This window comes from Mustelus asterias, chromosome 5 (assembly GCF_964213995.1).
Source record: "Mustelus asterias chromosome 5, sMusAst1.hap1.1, whole genome shotgun sequence".
Taxonomy (NCBI): domain Eukaryota; kingdom Metazoa; phylum Chordata; class Chondrichthyes; order Carcharhiniformes; family Triakidae; genus Mustelus; species Mustelus asterias.
The window spans coordinates 75596376-75609233 of record NC_135805.1 but is presented as its reverse complement, the minus strand read 5'-3'; the positions used below and the strand labels follow the sequence as shown (position 1 = coordinate 75609233).

The following is a 12858-nucleotide window of genomic DNA, read 5'->3' as shown; positions in this document are numbered from 1 at the left end:
CTCCTGAACAGCACTGTGGCTGTACCTACATCACAAGAAGCCAAATTACCACCACCTTCCCAAGAACAATTAGGGATGGGTATTAAAGGCTGACCTATTCGGTGATGCCCTCATTCTGTGAAAAAATAATTCTTAACACATCCAATATTTCACCTAATTTACAATTGTATTATCTACTTAATATGTCATATGCATCATTTTTTTGCTTCATCTTGCTCTTTATCTTAATTCATCATCCAGAGCGCTCGCTCTTTTTCCCTTGTTTGAATGTACCTTGATGTATCCTGAATATACTCTACAAATGATTTCTGTTCTCAGTTCTTTACACTTTTACTATCCCAATCTCTATTATGTTAATTCCAGTCTCTCTTTATCACTGCTTATCATTCTTGCTCTTCTCTGTCATTGCCTTGCAATCCCACTAGTAGGTGACCTGTCGAGCATACAAACCAATGTTTTTACCATTTACATTTATTGTTTCTTGGCTATGCCAAATAAATTCCTCTGATGCACAGCAATCCTCTTCTTAACCAATGATGCTATCTCCTCCTTTTATTCTTTCCCTATCTTTCCTGAACACCTTGAATCTATGAGTAGTGCGTACCTCGTTCTGCCTTTGAGCCATGTCTCCATTATTGCTTAATGTTTCTACATGATCATCTGCAGCTTGCCAATCTTATTTACCACATACTGCATCTTAACATACATGCACAATAACCCTAATTTAGACATTATTCAATTTCTTCTTGCTCCATCCACCTAATACTTTGTATTTCCTACTCTAGAGCTATCAGTCCCTCCTAATTTTCTGTGCACCCAAGTGTTTCTCTCTGCTTTGACCTCCTGATTCACACTCCCCTGCCAACTTAGTTTAAACCCTCCCCAAAGCATTAACAAATTACCCCGCAAGGAGCTTTGTCCCAGTTGTGTTTGGGTGAGACCCATCCAGCTTGAATGGATTTCATTGCCCCCAGAATTGGTCCAAATGTCTTCGGAATCTAAAGCCCTCCCTCCTGCAACATCTTTCCAGCCACACACTTATCTACTGTATCCTTCAATTTCTATACTCACTTGCATGTTGTACTGGAAATAATCCAGAGATTGCTAACATTATTAAGGTTCTGCTTGGTTGTTTCGGCTGTAACTCCAGAAATACTGATTGGGGGACTACATTTCTCTTTCTGCCTATGTCATTACCACCAATGTGGACCACAACTATTGGCTGTTTACCCTCCCCCCTCAGAGTGCTGTGCAGTTGCTCAGTGACATCCTTTACCCCGGCACCACAGAAGCAACATACCATCCACATTTGCAGCCACAGAAACACATGTCTGTTCCTCTAACTATCAAATCCTCTATCATTATTGCTTTTCCAATCTTCTGTCTGTCCTCTGGCATAGCTGACCCAGTAAGAAGTTTAACAACACCAGGTTAAAGTCCACTGTGTTTACCCCAGTCCAGGGCCGGCATCTCCACATCATAGCTGCCCAGCCATGGCGTCATGGACTTGGCTCTGGCTGCACATCCTAGATGAAACCTTTTTCTCACTGGCATTGCATTACCTTCACATCACCTGCAATACCTTCTTTATTCACCTGCTGGTCACCCATTCCCCCTCTCCCTTGCATATGCTTAAGTTGAGAGATGATTACATATATAAGCGAGCTATCAACAAAGCTCTCAACCTCATAGTTGCAGCTCAGTGACATCGTGGAGAGGGATAACTTTTAAATAGAAACTTGAAATTCCCAATTGATAGCTGAAAGGACGAAGTAACAAGATTTCTGTGTTTAAGATAATTACTGTAATAAAAAAAAGAACTAACTAAATGCTTTCTTTGGAGGAAACTTGTACTTTAAAATCACAGAATAGAATACCCCTTCTTATTTTTAGCACATATGAAAAACTGGCATATGTTACAATTGTCCCAAAGTAATTCTTAGCTCCCAAGGCTTTATTTCTGTTCTTTTCCTGTCTCAGATTGGTAATTTCCAGAACTGGCCTGGAAATTCTCCCTAAGGGCAAATTGTGCAGCTTTGTTTTAACTCCTCAGAAATTTGGTCCTTTGAATCAAGCTGAGAACTTCCACCCACATTCCGGTGCAGTGAACTGTCAGGACTTTCGCCCTCTATCTGTAATCTGACCCAGATTCTGGCAGACTGACCATGTCTGAATTTTCCAAGATATTTTAGAAACCCTTCCCCTCTCAAAGCTCATTTCCAGGGCAACATGACTCACTTGGGCCTTGTATCCAGGTAGAAATGCTGATTAGCGATCTTTGAGGGCACAACTCTCTTGCATCTTGGAACTAAATGAACAGTTTGCAGCACAAGGGTTTACAACCTGGGATTCTCAACACTTTTCTGGGACTTTAGATGCATTTGGATCTATCCATTGTTGGCCCCTTGCTTCTTCCCAGCAAAGTAATCTGGGCGCCTTTTAATCTCTAACATGCGAACCACTCAGGCTTGCTGTCGGGCAGACTTCAGCACTGGTCACACGACCCCCTTCATTTTACCTTAAGTTAAAGACACAGACCCAAAATATAAGACTCTTACTAACCTTACGATTGTAACAGATTTAAGCAGATACATACAGCAGTGTTAGAAATATTTTGACTACCAGCAACAGCAGCTGACAGAAAATCACTGATGTAACTTGCAGACAAAATTGGTTTATTTTAACTGAATCACTTGTTCCTGAGCTTGGTTCTCATTATTTAGATTCTCAGTTGTTGCAAACACATTGTTATCCAACCAAGATTCAACTTCAAATGAATATAGTAAAACTGATTGATGTTTCACGTGAAAGTACAGAATATGTCCTCATAGGCAGTGTATTAGGATTATGACTCATTTGGTAACAAATTACCAGAAAAACAATATTGTGTCATTATTTTTTCACACCATGGAAGATTGGGATTCATTAGAACTGAAATCAAATGTGTTGAGAATATTCTCCAGTATAGCGATTGTTCTTTTTCCTGGAAAAGCAATATATTCTTTAGCCATAGTACTCACCATGAGTATAGATGGTACAGTGCTGGTTTTTGTTCTTATTTTTATTGAATTACTGTTTTAACTATGTTTTTTTGTAATCTCATTGGCTTGTCTCAGGTCAAAACCTCAAGGTAATACGACTGAAAACAATGCAAGATAGTTCAAACCATCGAGCCAGTAGTTGTGGTTTTGCTGGCAACATTTCCTGTAGAAATTTGTTGCTTCTGAGCAAATCCTGTTTGCACTTTATGATAAGCTAAAGAAATAGCAGAGAGAAAAGCCACATGTTGCCTCAAATTTGCTGCAGTTTATTAGGCTTCACACCCGCAAAAATGAGATACATGTTGACTTTTAAATAATTTACCATCCCAAATGATCTGATAATATTTCATGTAAAATATGCTCTTTAAACCTTGCAGCTTAGGGCACCTCAGTGTGAAAACACAGAGACCTAGAAAATCTATGGCATGAAAGGAGGCTTTGCAGCCCACTGTGCCTATGCTGACAGAAAAGAGCAATCCAGCCTAATCCTCCTCCTCCAGCTCTTGATCCATAGCTATGCAGGTTACAGCACATCAATTGTACATCTAAGTATTTTTAAATGCATGAAGGTGCATCATGTATGATATTTATCCATGGTCAAATTTTTTCCTTTTTTTCATTATTGTACAGTATATGTGTATAGAATTTAGAATTATTTACTCTTGGTTAAAATAATGCAGCTACGATAATTGATGCATTTTAAGCAAGAGTTGTTAATTAGAAGATTTTATGAAGTTTGGATCTGTTGGCTTTGATGAAAAGCAGGAATCATTCTTGTCAACAAAATTGTTCTTTTGCAGAGTTTCTTTGAAGGGCAGTCTGCTTCCTGGGACGTTGCCAAGAAGGATCAGAACAGAACAAAGAATCGCTATGGAAATATTATAGCTTGTGAGTTGATCTATAAACAGCTATGATCCACAATTTATTGTTATTGCAATTTGGATGTCTCTATGAGAATGTAACTTTTTAATCTGAATTTCTTCAGGTTATTCTATGGAACAGAAAAATGTCAAACATCCAACAATCTTTTGAATATTTTAAATTCACTCTTGCTCTTTCCTAAAGTATCTTCTATTCATTTTGTTGCCTTTCTTTTAGTGTCACGCAATTAGGTTTTGCAACAAGGAGCACCTTATCAAACACTCGCTGACAAATCTACATCTATAACATCAGCCATTCACTTCAACTATGTACACTGTGATTGTCTCACAAAGTATAAATTGGTTGAGCATGATCTGCCCATTACAATCCATGCTGGTTACTTCTGATGATGCCTGTTTCTCTAATTGTTCACTCATTTATCCTGTGTTATGGATGCTAGAGATTGATACACCGCTGAGATCAGACTAATTGCAATGTTCAAAATTGGGACAGGTAACGGAGTCAGGGGTTCTGGTTTGCAGCCATGTTACTGCTCTGTGTTCCCTTTGATTGCAGCCTATCATTGGAAGTCTGTATGGAATCATTTCTAGAATTTCATGTTTTATCCCTTCTCCTTTTTCTAAACATGGATATAAATTGTGTTGCCTGTCAAACATTTAAAACTATTTCCCCTTTGTAAATATTGTTATAAAGTTAATTGAGTGAGGCTTGACTGTACAACCCACCGACAGAGGTGAGTGCACAACTGATGAGCCAAATGAACAAAGTTTTATACTGCATAATTTTTATTAAGTTCTTTAATGGGTAGTAATACAAAACTGTAATTACCTTTTGCAATGTTGTATGTAATTTTCACTAATAATCAACCACAACTCAAGCATATAATAAGCTTTCATCATGGACATAACATTCAATGCAATCTTTTCCAGCTCCATATGCTGAAAGATGTGCAGTGCTCTTTTCTTGAAGCGTGACAGATACTGCAAATCTACAATTTTCAAAAATTCGTATATTGTAGCCATGCAGGAAAGGAAAAGAATCAGTTCCTGGACCAAACAACTTGCTCAGAATATGCTTCTTAAATTGCTTTCTTAATGATATATGTTCGCATGATTTTAAAATCTGTTTCCCATATGTTATGACCAATGAGAAGGGGTGAACTGGTTCCGCTCTATTGAACCTCCTCAGATGGTCACAACAAATGTTTAATTTTCTTTTTCATGAGGGATATGCTTTTCCATATCTGAATGTATTTGACCATTCAAGCTATGGAGAAATAAGAAGCCACTCAAACAAGATTTCTTGTGTTAAAGAAAAGGCTAATTTATCAACCACTCAATCTGAGAAAAATGATTAAAAACGTGATGTCATCTATTTAGCCCTTGTGCATTTGAACCCACGTGTACACAAAACAGGTATCAGAAATAAGGAGAGTCAGAGTCCAATAAAAAAGGTAGAAGAATATATGGTCAGCATCCTTTGATTGTCCTTGAGGCATTGATTTTAAATGTTGCGGCTGATCTAGATTAGCTGGTTTCTTAGGTGCAGTCAAAACTAGAAGATGCTGGAATTATTAAGAGATCTTGGTTTGCTTGTAGTTTTTTTTAAAGTTGCCTTCTTGAACCAGGTGATAGGCTTATTCCACAAGAGGGAGGCAAGGGAGCAAGCAACCCTCAGTTTGTTTTCTCTGCTCTAGGATTTCTGGACATGAAGCTTTCTGTATCACTTGCAATCTCTCTGATGGCTGGCAGCCTTGCCTTGAAATACTTCACTCATTATGTATTTCCAAGAGGTATTGTTTCAATATCCATTTTTAATATCACTTCCTCAGACACTTATAGGTTTCAATGGGTCTGTGGATCATAGAAAACATCTCTTCACACTCCCCTGAGGGTGATTCGTCTGTTTCTCACATCCAATGCTGGAATGTGGCCTTGCGTTTCTCTGTCTCATAATTTGCATAATTTTCTGTCAGTTGAAAGTTAGAAAATGGTATTTTAAAACTAAAGGTGAATAACGGAGTAACTCGGATCCGTTTTTAGCACATTTAATAATGCTTACATGCTGCATATCACTTCCTGAAAAGAAAATAAATTCAACGTGTGCATTGTGTTTCCTGTAGATGACCATTCCAGAGTAATTTTACAGCCATTAGAGGATGACTCAACATCAGATTACATTAATGCAAATTATATTGATGTAAGTTACATTTCCCAGCACTACAATACTGCATTTGATTTTCTTTCCTGTGTTGTGTCTAAAGATTGCAACTCTTAAAATTTGCTCCTTGTATATTCAATTTGCTGGCACTCACTGACACTGTTGTGCTTTCTTTCACATCTGGCTTTGATTTGGGCTGTAGATATGGCTGTACAGGGATGTAAGTATCTCACTGAAAAAGCTAGATTTTTTTTATTTTAATACCAATTCATTTAATATACAAACATGCTACTAAAACAAGCAGTACATGCAACAGATAACTGAGCAAACCCATTTGATTCTCTTCGTAAAAATTGACTTGTGATTTTCAGTTGGACTCCTGTAATCTCTTGTGTAGGAACAACATTTATCCTTTGCATTATCGCATGTTATGAAACAAAAACCACAGTGTAAAGTACACATCCATCTTGCTGAATTAAATCAATTTGGTCTATATTCTGCATTAGCCGACAAATATACATTATTTGGAAGCAACCACAATAACCGCTTACTAGTGGCTTCATTGTCATTTTAAGCATCAGCTTATTAAAATTCAACGAGCTGAAGTTGCAAATTGTTTGAGCTTGAATTATACTGTTAAGGAACAATGCCTAAAGGCACACACGATGAAGAGAATGAAGAGGTGAACTCATGCATGTAAATTAGTCATTGTTATATATCTTTTATGGTTATCCAGTCTCCTTAGAACTTTGTTTAGTGCATATGTTTTAGGTGAAATTAATAGCTGTATGTTTTTAAAACAGAGGCTTAATTCCTCTTTTTGGGTCAGTGATATTTCAAAAATTACCAATTTTGTTAAATTGTCAAAGTGTAAAGCAAATGATTGTACTGCTTCATGGTCCTTGTAGTCATGAATCTAAATTGAAATTTGCACATGGTTGAGAATCTGGTCCATTTCAAGCCAATATAATATAAATACATCTAAGTGCATTGTGCAGTTGCACACTATTGTGTGTGTGTTGTGTAATATTGCTCTGAAGACCAAGTGAAATTATAAAATGGGTTGGTGAAGCATTCTGTCTCCTTTGTTGGAAACAGTATCCTGTAATACTGAAGTTTAATAATACATTGGCCTATGAAAACACAAGTAATGTCAATGCAAAACATTACAATTTATTCCAATGCTTGCCAAAATCTTGGTTGCACTAAATTATTATCTGGACATAAAGTTGAACAGAATCCAAGACGGTTAACTCCTGTGAAACCTCATCTTTCCAATGGCCCCTGAACACCACAAACATATTAAGAACACCAGGTTAAAGTCCAACAGGTTTATTTGGAATCATGAGCTTTCGGAGAGCTGCTCCTTGATCAGGTGTATACGCTGTGACTTACCAGACCCACCTGATGAAGGAGCAGTGCTCCGAAAGCTCGTGATTCCAAATAAATCTTTGGACTTTAACCTGGTGTGTGAGACTTCTTACTGTGTCCACCCCTGTCCAACACCAGCATCTCCACATCATCATCACAAACATGAATAACCTGTTAATGAAAATAGCCACACAGAATTTTATCATGTAAATTACCAACCTTTTCACCAAGATTTGTAGCAACAATAGGATTCCAAGATTAAAGTCAAGTTTTTAGAAAATGTTATTGAATTTCAGCTGAGCAAAAGTTCAAGTGCTTGCTTCTAATTCTGCTTCTTTGCATTAATAGAGGAGAAAATTTGTCCACTGTGGACACCATGTTTTCAGCTTCCAATGTGCCTCCTTTTTGTTTAAGTATCAATAATTGAATGTGAAAATTTCCTTTCAATAAATGAAAAATATTGTAATAGATTTTCATGAAACTCAAAAGGTTAATTAAGCTCAAATTTTTCAATATGGCTACATTTTATGCCTGCATTTGTGTAACACTCTTCATTTAAATGCTTCCTGCACAGGACATTTCCAACAGAACCACTGTAAGCAATGAGTCATCATGACATCCACTGCAGCACTCTAAATAAATATGTATTTGAAGTACTGAAACAAGCAAGATGCTTAAATCAGGTTGGCTAGATATTACACCTCATCCTTTTTTAAAAAAAAACACATTTGAAATTTGTTTTGGTTAAGACATATCAGTGACCAACGATGCCCTGAATCTCACATCTATGCTGTATTTAAATTTCATTTTCAGCTAGTTTCAAAAAGGACTTTTTAACGTTTCTCTCTCCTCCCCTCCCTCCCTTTGTCTCCTCCACACTGTCTCAAATGAAAGCCAGTTCATGGTCTGAGTCTCATGGCTGGAGTATGGATTCCATGAAGTGGAAATGCCGGCGTTGGACTGGGGTAAACACAGTAAGAGTTTTAACAACACCAGGTTATGGATTCCAGCCAGAAACTACCTATTTTATGTTCCCTCGCTGGAATACATAAAATAATTAAAATTGAAAACACTCGAGGAGTGTAGATGCAAGCACATGCACTCTAACCATTTAAGCTGAAGCCAGGTATGTTTCAAAAATGTCTGAGAACTTTTAAAATCCGGATTAAAGCCCACCCTCTCGGGAATCTCTCAGTGCTTCTTCTGCCTGATTCTAAGTTGATATTACAGCTTTAATTTTGCTGCAAAGCTGAAACTGCATCATGGCATTGTTACAATGGCAGTATAAATGTACCATTAATTTTCACTGTAGTTTTATTATTTGCAAGCATCCTCTTGTGCTTTTATTTATTCACGTTATTCACTGTGTTTTGTTAGGCATCATTTCCTTCACCAGATTTACTTGTATATTTTAATCAATTGTTTTTTTTAATGAAATAAAAGGGTTACTTCTGGTAAGTCACATCGCATACACTATTTCAATATAACATGACGTTGTTTAATCAATCATTTCTGTTTCTGTTATAAGCCTTAAGTTTGTGTGTGTTATGAGAAAGATGTTCACAAGTACCGTACTATGTAAGGTCACTGAACTGCCGTTTACCCACCATATTTTGGAAAGTCGAGCAAGAAAATGCGTGGTCTTGTCCATCATCTTGCAGTGCGATCATTGCAATCAATTCTTTGATCAAAATAACTTGACCAGAATTCTCCGGCCGTTCAGGCTGGCAGGATTCTCTGGTCCCGCTGCAGTGAATGGAGATTTGGCTGAGCGTCAAATTCTCTGTCCCCGCTTGCAGCGATGGCGGGGTGTGATTGGCCAGAGAATTCCAGCCCTTGCTTTGCAAATTGCTTCATGTTCAATTTGGATAAATGTTTCAAATCCTCGTTCTTAAGTGGCTTTGGTCTTCATTCCACTTGGTGGAAATTGTTGCAATTCAATTCAGCTGACTGACCTTTAACATATTGGTGCTTTACGTAGGGATGTAAACTTACTGTCGGCACATAATCACAATGTAAATGGAGGACTTTCATGTTGTACATATCTCCAAATTGGATTGGTGGAGAGCAGACCAATCCTCTTTTCAGATCAAGTAAATTTATGAACCTTTTCTCATTTATAGGGGTATCACAGACCGAGTCATTATATAGCGACACAAGGTAAGAATCTTGCATTAAATTCATTTACCTTTGAGATATTAGTTACATTAGGTGAGATCTCACAATATATTTAAAGCAATTTCTGTGACCCAATGTTGCAGGAAGAAATAATGGGGGCTCCCCAGAAAGGCACTGTGATTTTAATCTAAATATAAATTGGATTAATCAGATTGGCAATGTTAGTTTGGAAAATGAGTTCATAGTCTTTTTGGGACAATTTTTTACAGTAGCATGTACTAGCGCCAACCAAAGAGCAGGCTATTCTTGACATGGTAATGTGCAATGAGGCAGGATTAATTAATTACCTCAAAGTAAAGGCAACATCAATCATAACATTTTGCATTCAATGAGGGGAAGAGAAGATTGGGTCTGAGAGTAGTGTTTAAAACTTAAATAAATGCAATTGCAAGGGTATGAAGACACAGCTGGCTGAGGTGAACTTGGAAAATAGGTTAAGGGGTGTAGGTCAGTAGAAATGCAGTGGCAGACACTTAAGGAGATATTTCGTAACATTCCAGTGAGGAAGAAAATCTCTAGGAAACAAATACACCATCTGTGCCTAACGAGCAAAGTTAATGATAGTATCAAATTGAAAGAAAAAACATGCAATTCTGCAAAGCTTATCAGTAGGTCAAAAGGTTCGAAAGAATTTTTTTTAAAAGTAAAGGTGACTAAAAAATGAATGAGGGAAAAATTAGTGTATGAGAAAATATGAAAACACATAGTAGGAGTTTCTAAATGTATATGAAAAGGAAAAGAACAACTAGAGTGAGCACTCGTTCTCTAGAGTGAGTCTGGGGAATTACTAATGGGAAATGAGGAAATGGCAGAAGCATTAAACAGCTATTTTGTGTCAGTCTGCAGTGTAGAAGACTCAAATAACATCCCAGGTCCTGAGGAACATAAAATAATTGCAATCACCAGGGAAAGGGCACTGAGAAACTATTAGAACTAAAGGCTAATAAGTCACTTGCATCTGATGGACTTCATCATAGGGTTCCAAAAGAAATGGCTGCAGAGATAGTAGATTCATCGGTTTTAATCTTCTAAAATTCCCTTGATTCCCATCAGATTGGAAAATAGAAAATGTAACTTCTCTATTCAAGAAAGAAAGGAAATAAAAAGAAGTAAACTACAGGCCAGTTAGCCTGTCATTACGTCTGTCATAGGGAAAATGTCAGAATCTATTATTGAGGATGTTCGAGCAGGGCACTTAGAAAATCTTTGAGTCCATATGGTTCTGTGAAAAGAAAATCATGTTTGGCTAAGTTATAAGGGTTTTTTGAAAAAGTAATGTGTGTAAAGAGGAACTTATGGATGTGGTGTGCTTGGATTTCCAAAAGGCATTTGGTAAGGTGCTACCTCAAAGATTACTGTGCAAAGTAAGAGATCATGATGTAGGAGTAACATATTAGCATAGATAGTGCTCTGATTGTTAACAGGAAGCAAGAGGCGAAGGATAAATAGGTTATTTTTGGGTTGGCAAGGTGTAACCAGTGGGGTGCCACAGGATCGGTGCTAGGGCCTCAACTACTAACAATCTATATTTATTACTTGGATAAAGGGACCAAATGTATGTTTACTAAATTTGCAGATGACATTAAGGTAGGTAGGAAAGTAAATTATATGGAGGACATAGCATTCACAAAGGGATTTAGATAGGTTAAATGAGTGGACAAAAATTGACAATTGGAGTACTGTATAAAGTGGGAAAATATAAACTCATCCATTTCGGCAGGAAGAATAAAAAAGCAGTATATTATTTAAACTGACACTTTAAAACATCGTAAAGAGGGATCTGATATCCTGGTATATGAATCACAAAATGTTAGTATATAAATGCAGCAAGCGATTAGGAACACAAATAGAATGTTATCATTTATTTCCATGGCAATAGAATATAAAAATAGAGCAGTTTTTTTACAATTGTATAAGATGTTGATAAGACCACTTCTATTCACAAAGGAGAGGGGCATGTTGACTGGTAGCGTCTGAGAGAGATGTGTTAACCCGTTAGAAAAAATCTCAATTACAAGGGAGGAAGTGTTAGGTTTTTTAGGAAACATTAAGACAGACAAATCCCCAGGGCCGGATGGCATCTATCCTAGACTCCTCAGGGAGGCGAGAGATGCAATTGCTGGGCCTCTAACAGAAATCTTTGTCTCTTCACTGGACACAGGTGAAGTCCCAGAGAATTGGAGGATAGCAAATGTGGTTCCGTTATTTAAGAAGGGTAGCAAGGATAACCGGGTAATTATAGGCTGGTGAGCTTGACGTCCGTGGTAGGGAAGTTGTTGGAGAAGATTCTTAGAGATAGGATATATGCGCATTTAGAACTGAATAATCTCATTAGCGATAGACAGCATGGTTTTGTACGAGGGAGGTCATGCTTCACAAATTTGGTTGAGTTTTTTGAGGAGGTGACAAAAACGATTGACGAGGGAAGAGCCGTGGATGTCAGCTGTATGGATTTTAGTGAAGCGTTTGACAAGGTCCCTCATGGCAGGCTGATGCAAAAGGTTAAATCTCACGGAATAAAAGGTGAGCTAGCTAGATGGGTGGAGAACTGGCTTAGCCATAGAAGACAGAGGGTAGCAGTGGAGGGGTCTTTTTCTGGTTGGAGGTCTGTGACTAGTGGTGTTCCGCAGGGCTCTGTACTGGGACCTCTGCTGTTTGTGATATATATAAATGATTTGGAGGAAGATGTAGCTGGTGTGATCAGTAAGTTTACGGACGACACGAAGAATGCTGGAGTTGCGGATAGTGATGAACATTGTCAGAGAATACAGCAGGATATAGATAGGCTGGAACATTGGGCGGAGAAATGGCAGATGGAATTTAATCCAGATAAATGCGAAGTGATGCATTTTGGTAGATCTAATGTAAGGGGGAGCTATACAGTAAATGGCAGAACCATCAGGAGTATAGACACACAGGGACTTGGGTGTACAAGTCCACAGATCCTTAAAGGTGGCAGCACAGGTGGAGAGGGTGGTTAAGAAGGCATATGGCATGCTTGCCTTTATTGGACGGGGCATAGAATATAAAAGTTGGCATATGATGTTGCAGCTGTACAGAACGATGGTTAGGCCACATTTGGAATACTGCGTCCAGTTCTGGTCGCCACACTACCAGAAGGACGTGGAGGCTTTGGAGAGAGCACAGAGAAGGTTTACCAGGATGTTGCCTGGTATGGACGGTCTTAGCTATGAGGAGAGATTGGGTAAACTGGGGTTGTTCTCCC

The 12858-nt window shown here is 38.0% G+C and overlaps 1 protein-coding gene across 6 annotated transcripts in view; it reads left to right on the top strand.

Moving 5' to 3' along the window:
- ptprk (protein tyrosine phosphatase receptor type K) overlaps nt 1-12858 on the top strand; it is a 607729-nt gene that overhangs the window by 554733 nt on the left and 40138 nt on the right. For 5 of the 6 annotated variants that reach the window (XM_078212848.1, XM_078212849.1, XM_078212846.1 and 2 more), the window contains 3 exons: nt 3842-3929; nt 6046-6122; nt 9578-9614. In XM_078212848.1, the coding sequence (XP_078068974.1) occupies nt 3842-3929; nt 6046-6122; nt 9578-9614 (202 nt within the window). Of the gene's footprint in view, nt 1-3841; nt 3930-6045; nt 6123-6285; nt 6304-9577; nt 9615-12858 lie in introns of all 6 variants that reach the window. The other variant, XM_078212847.1, reaches the window with a different exon arrangement.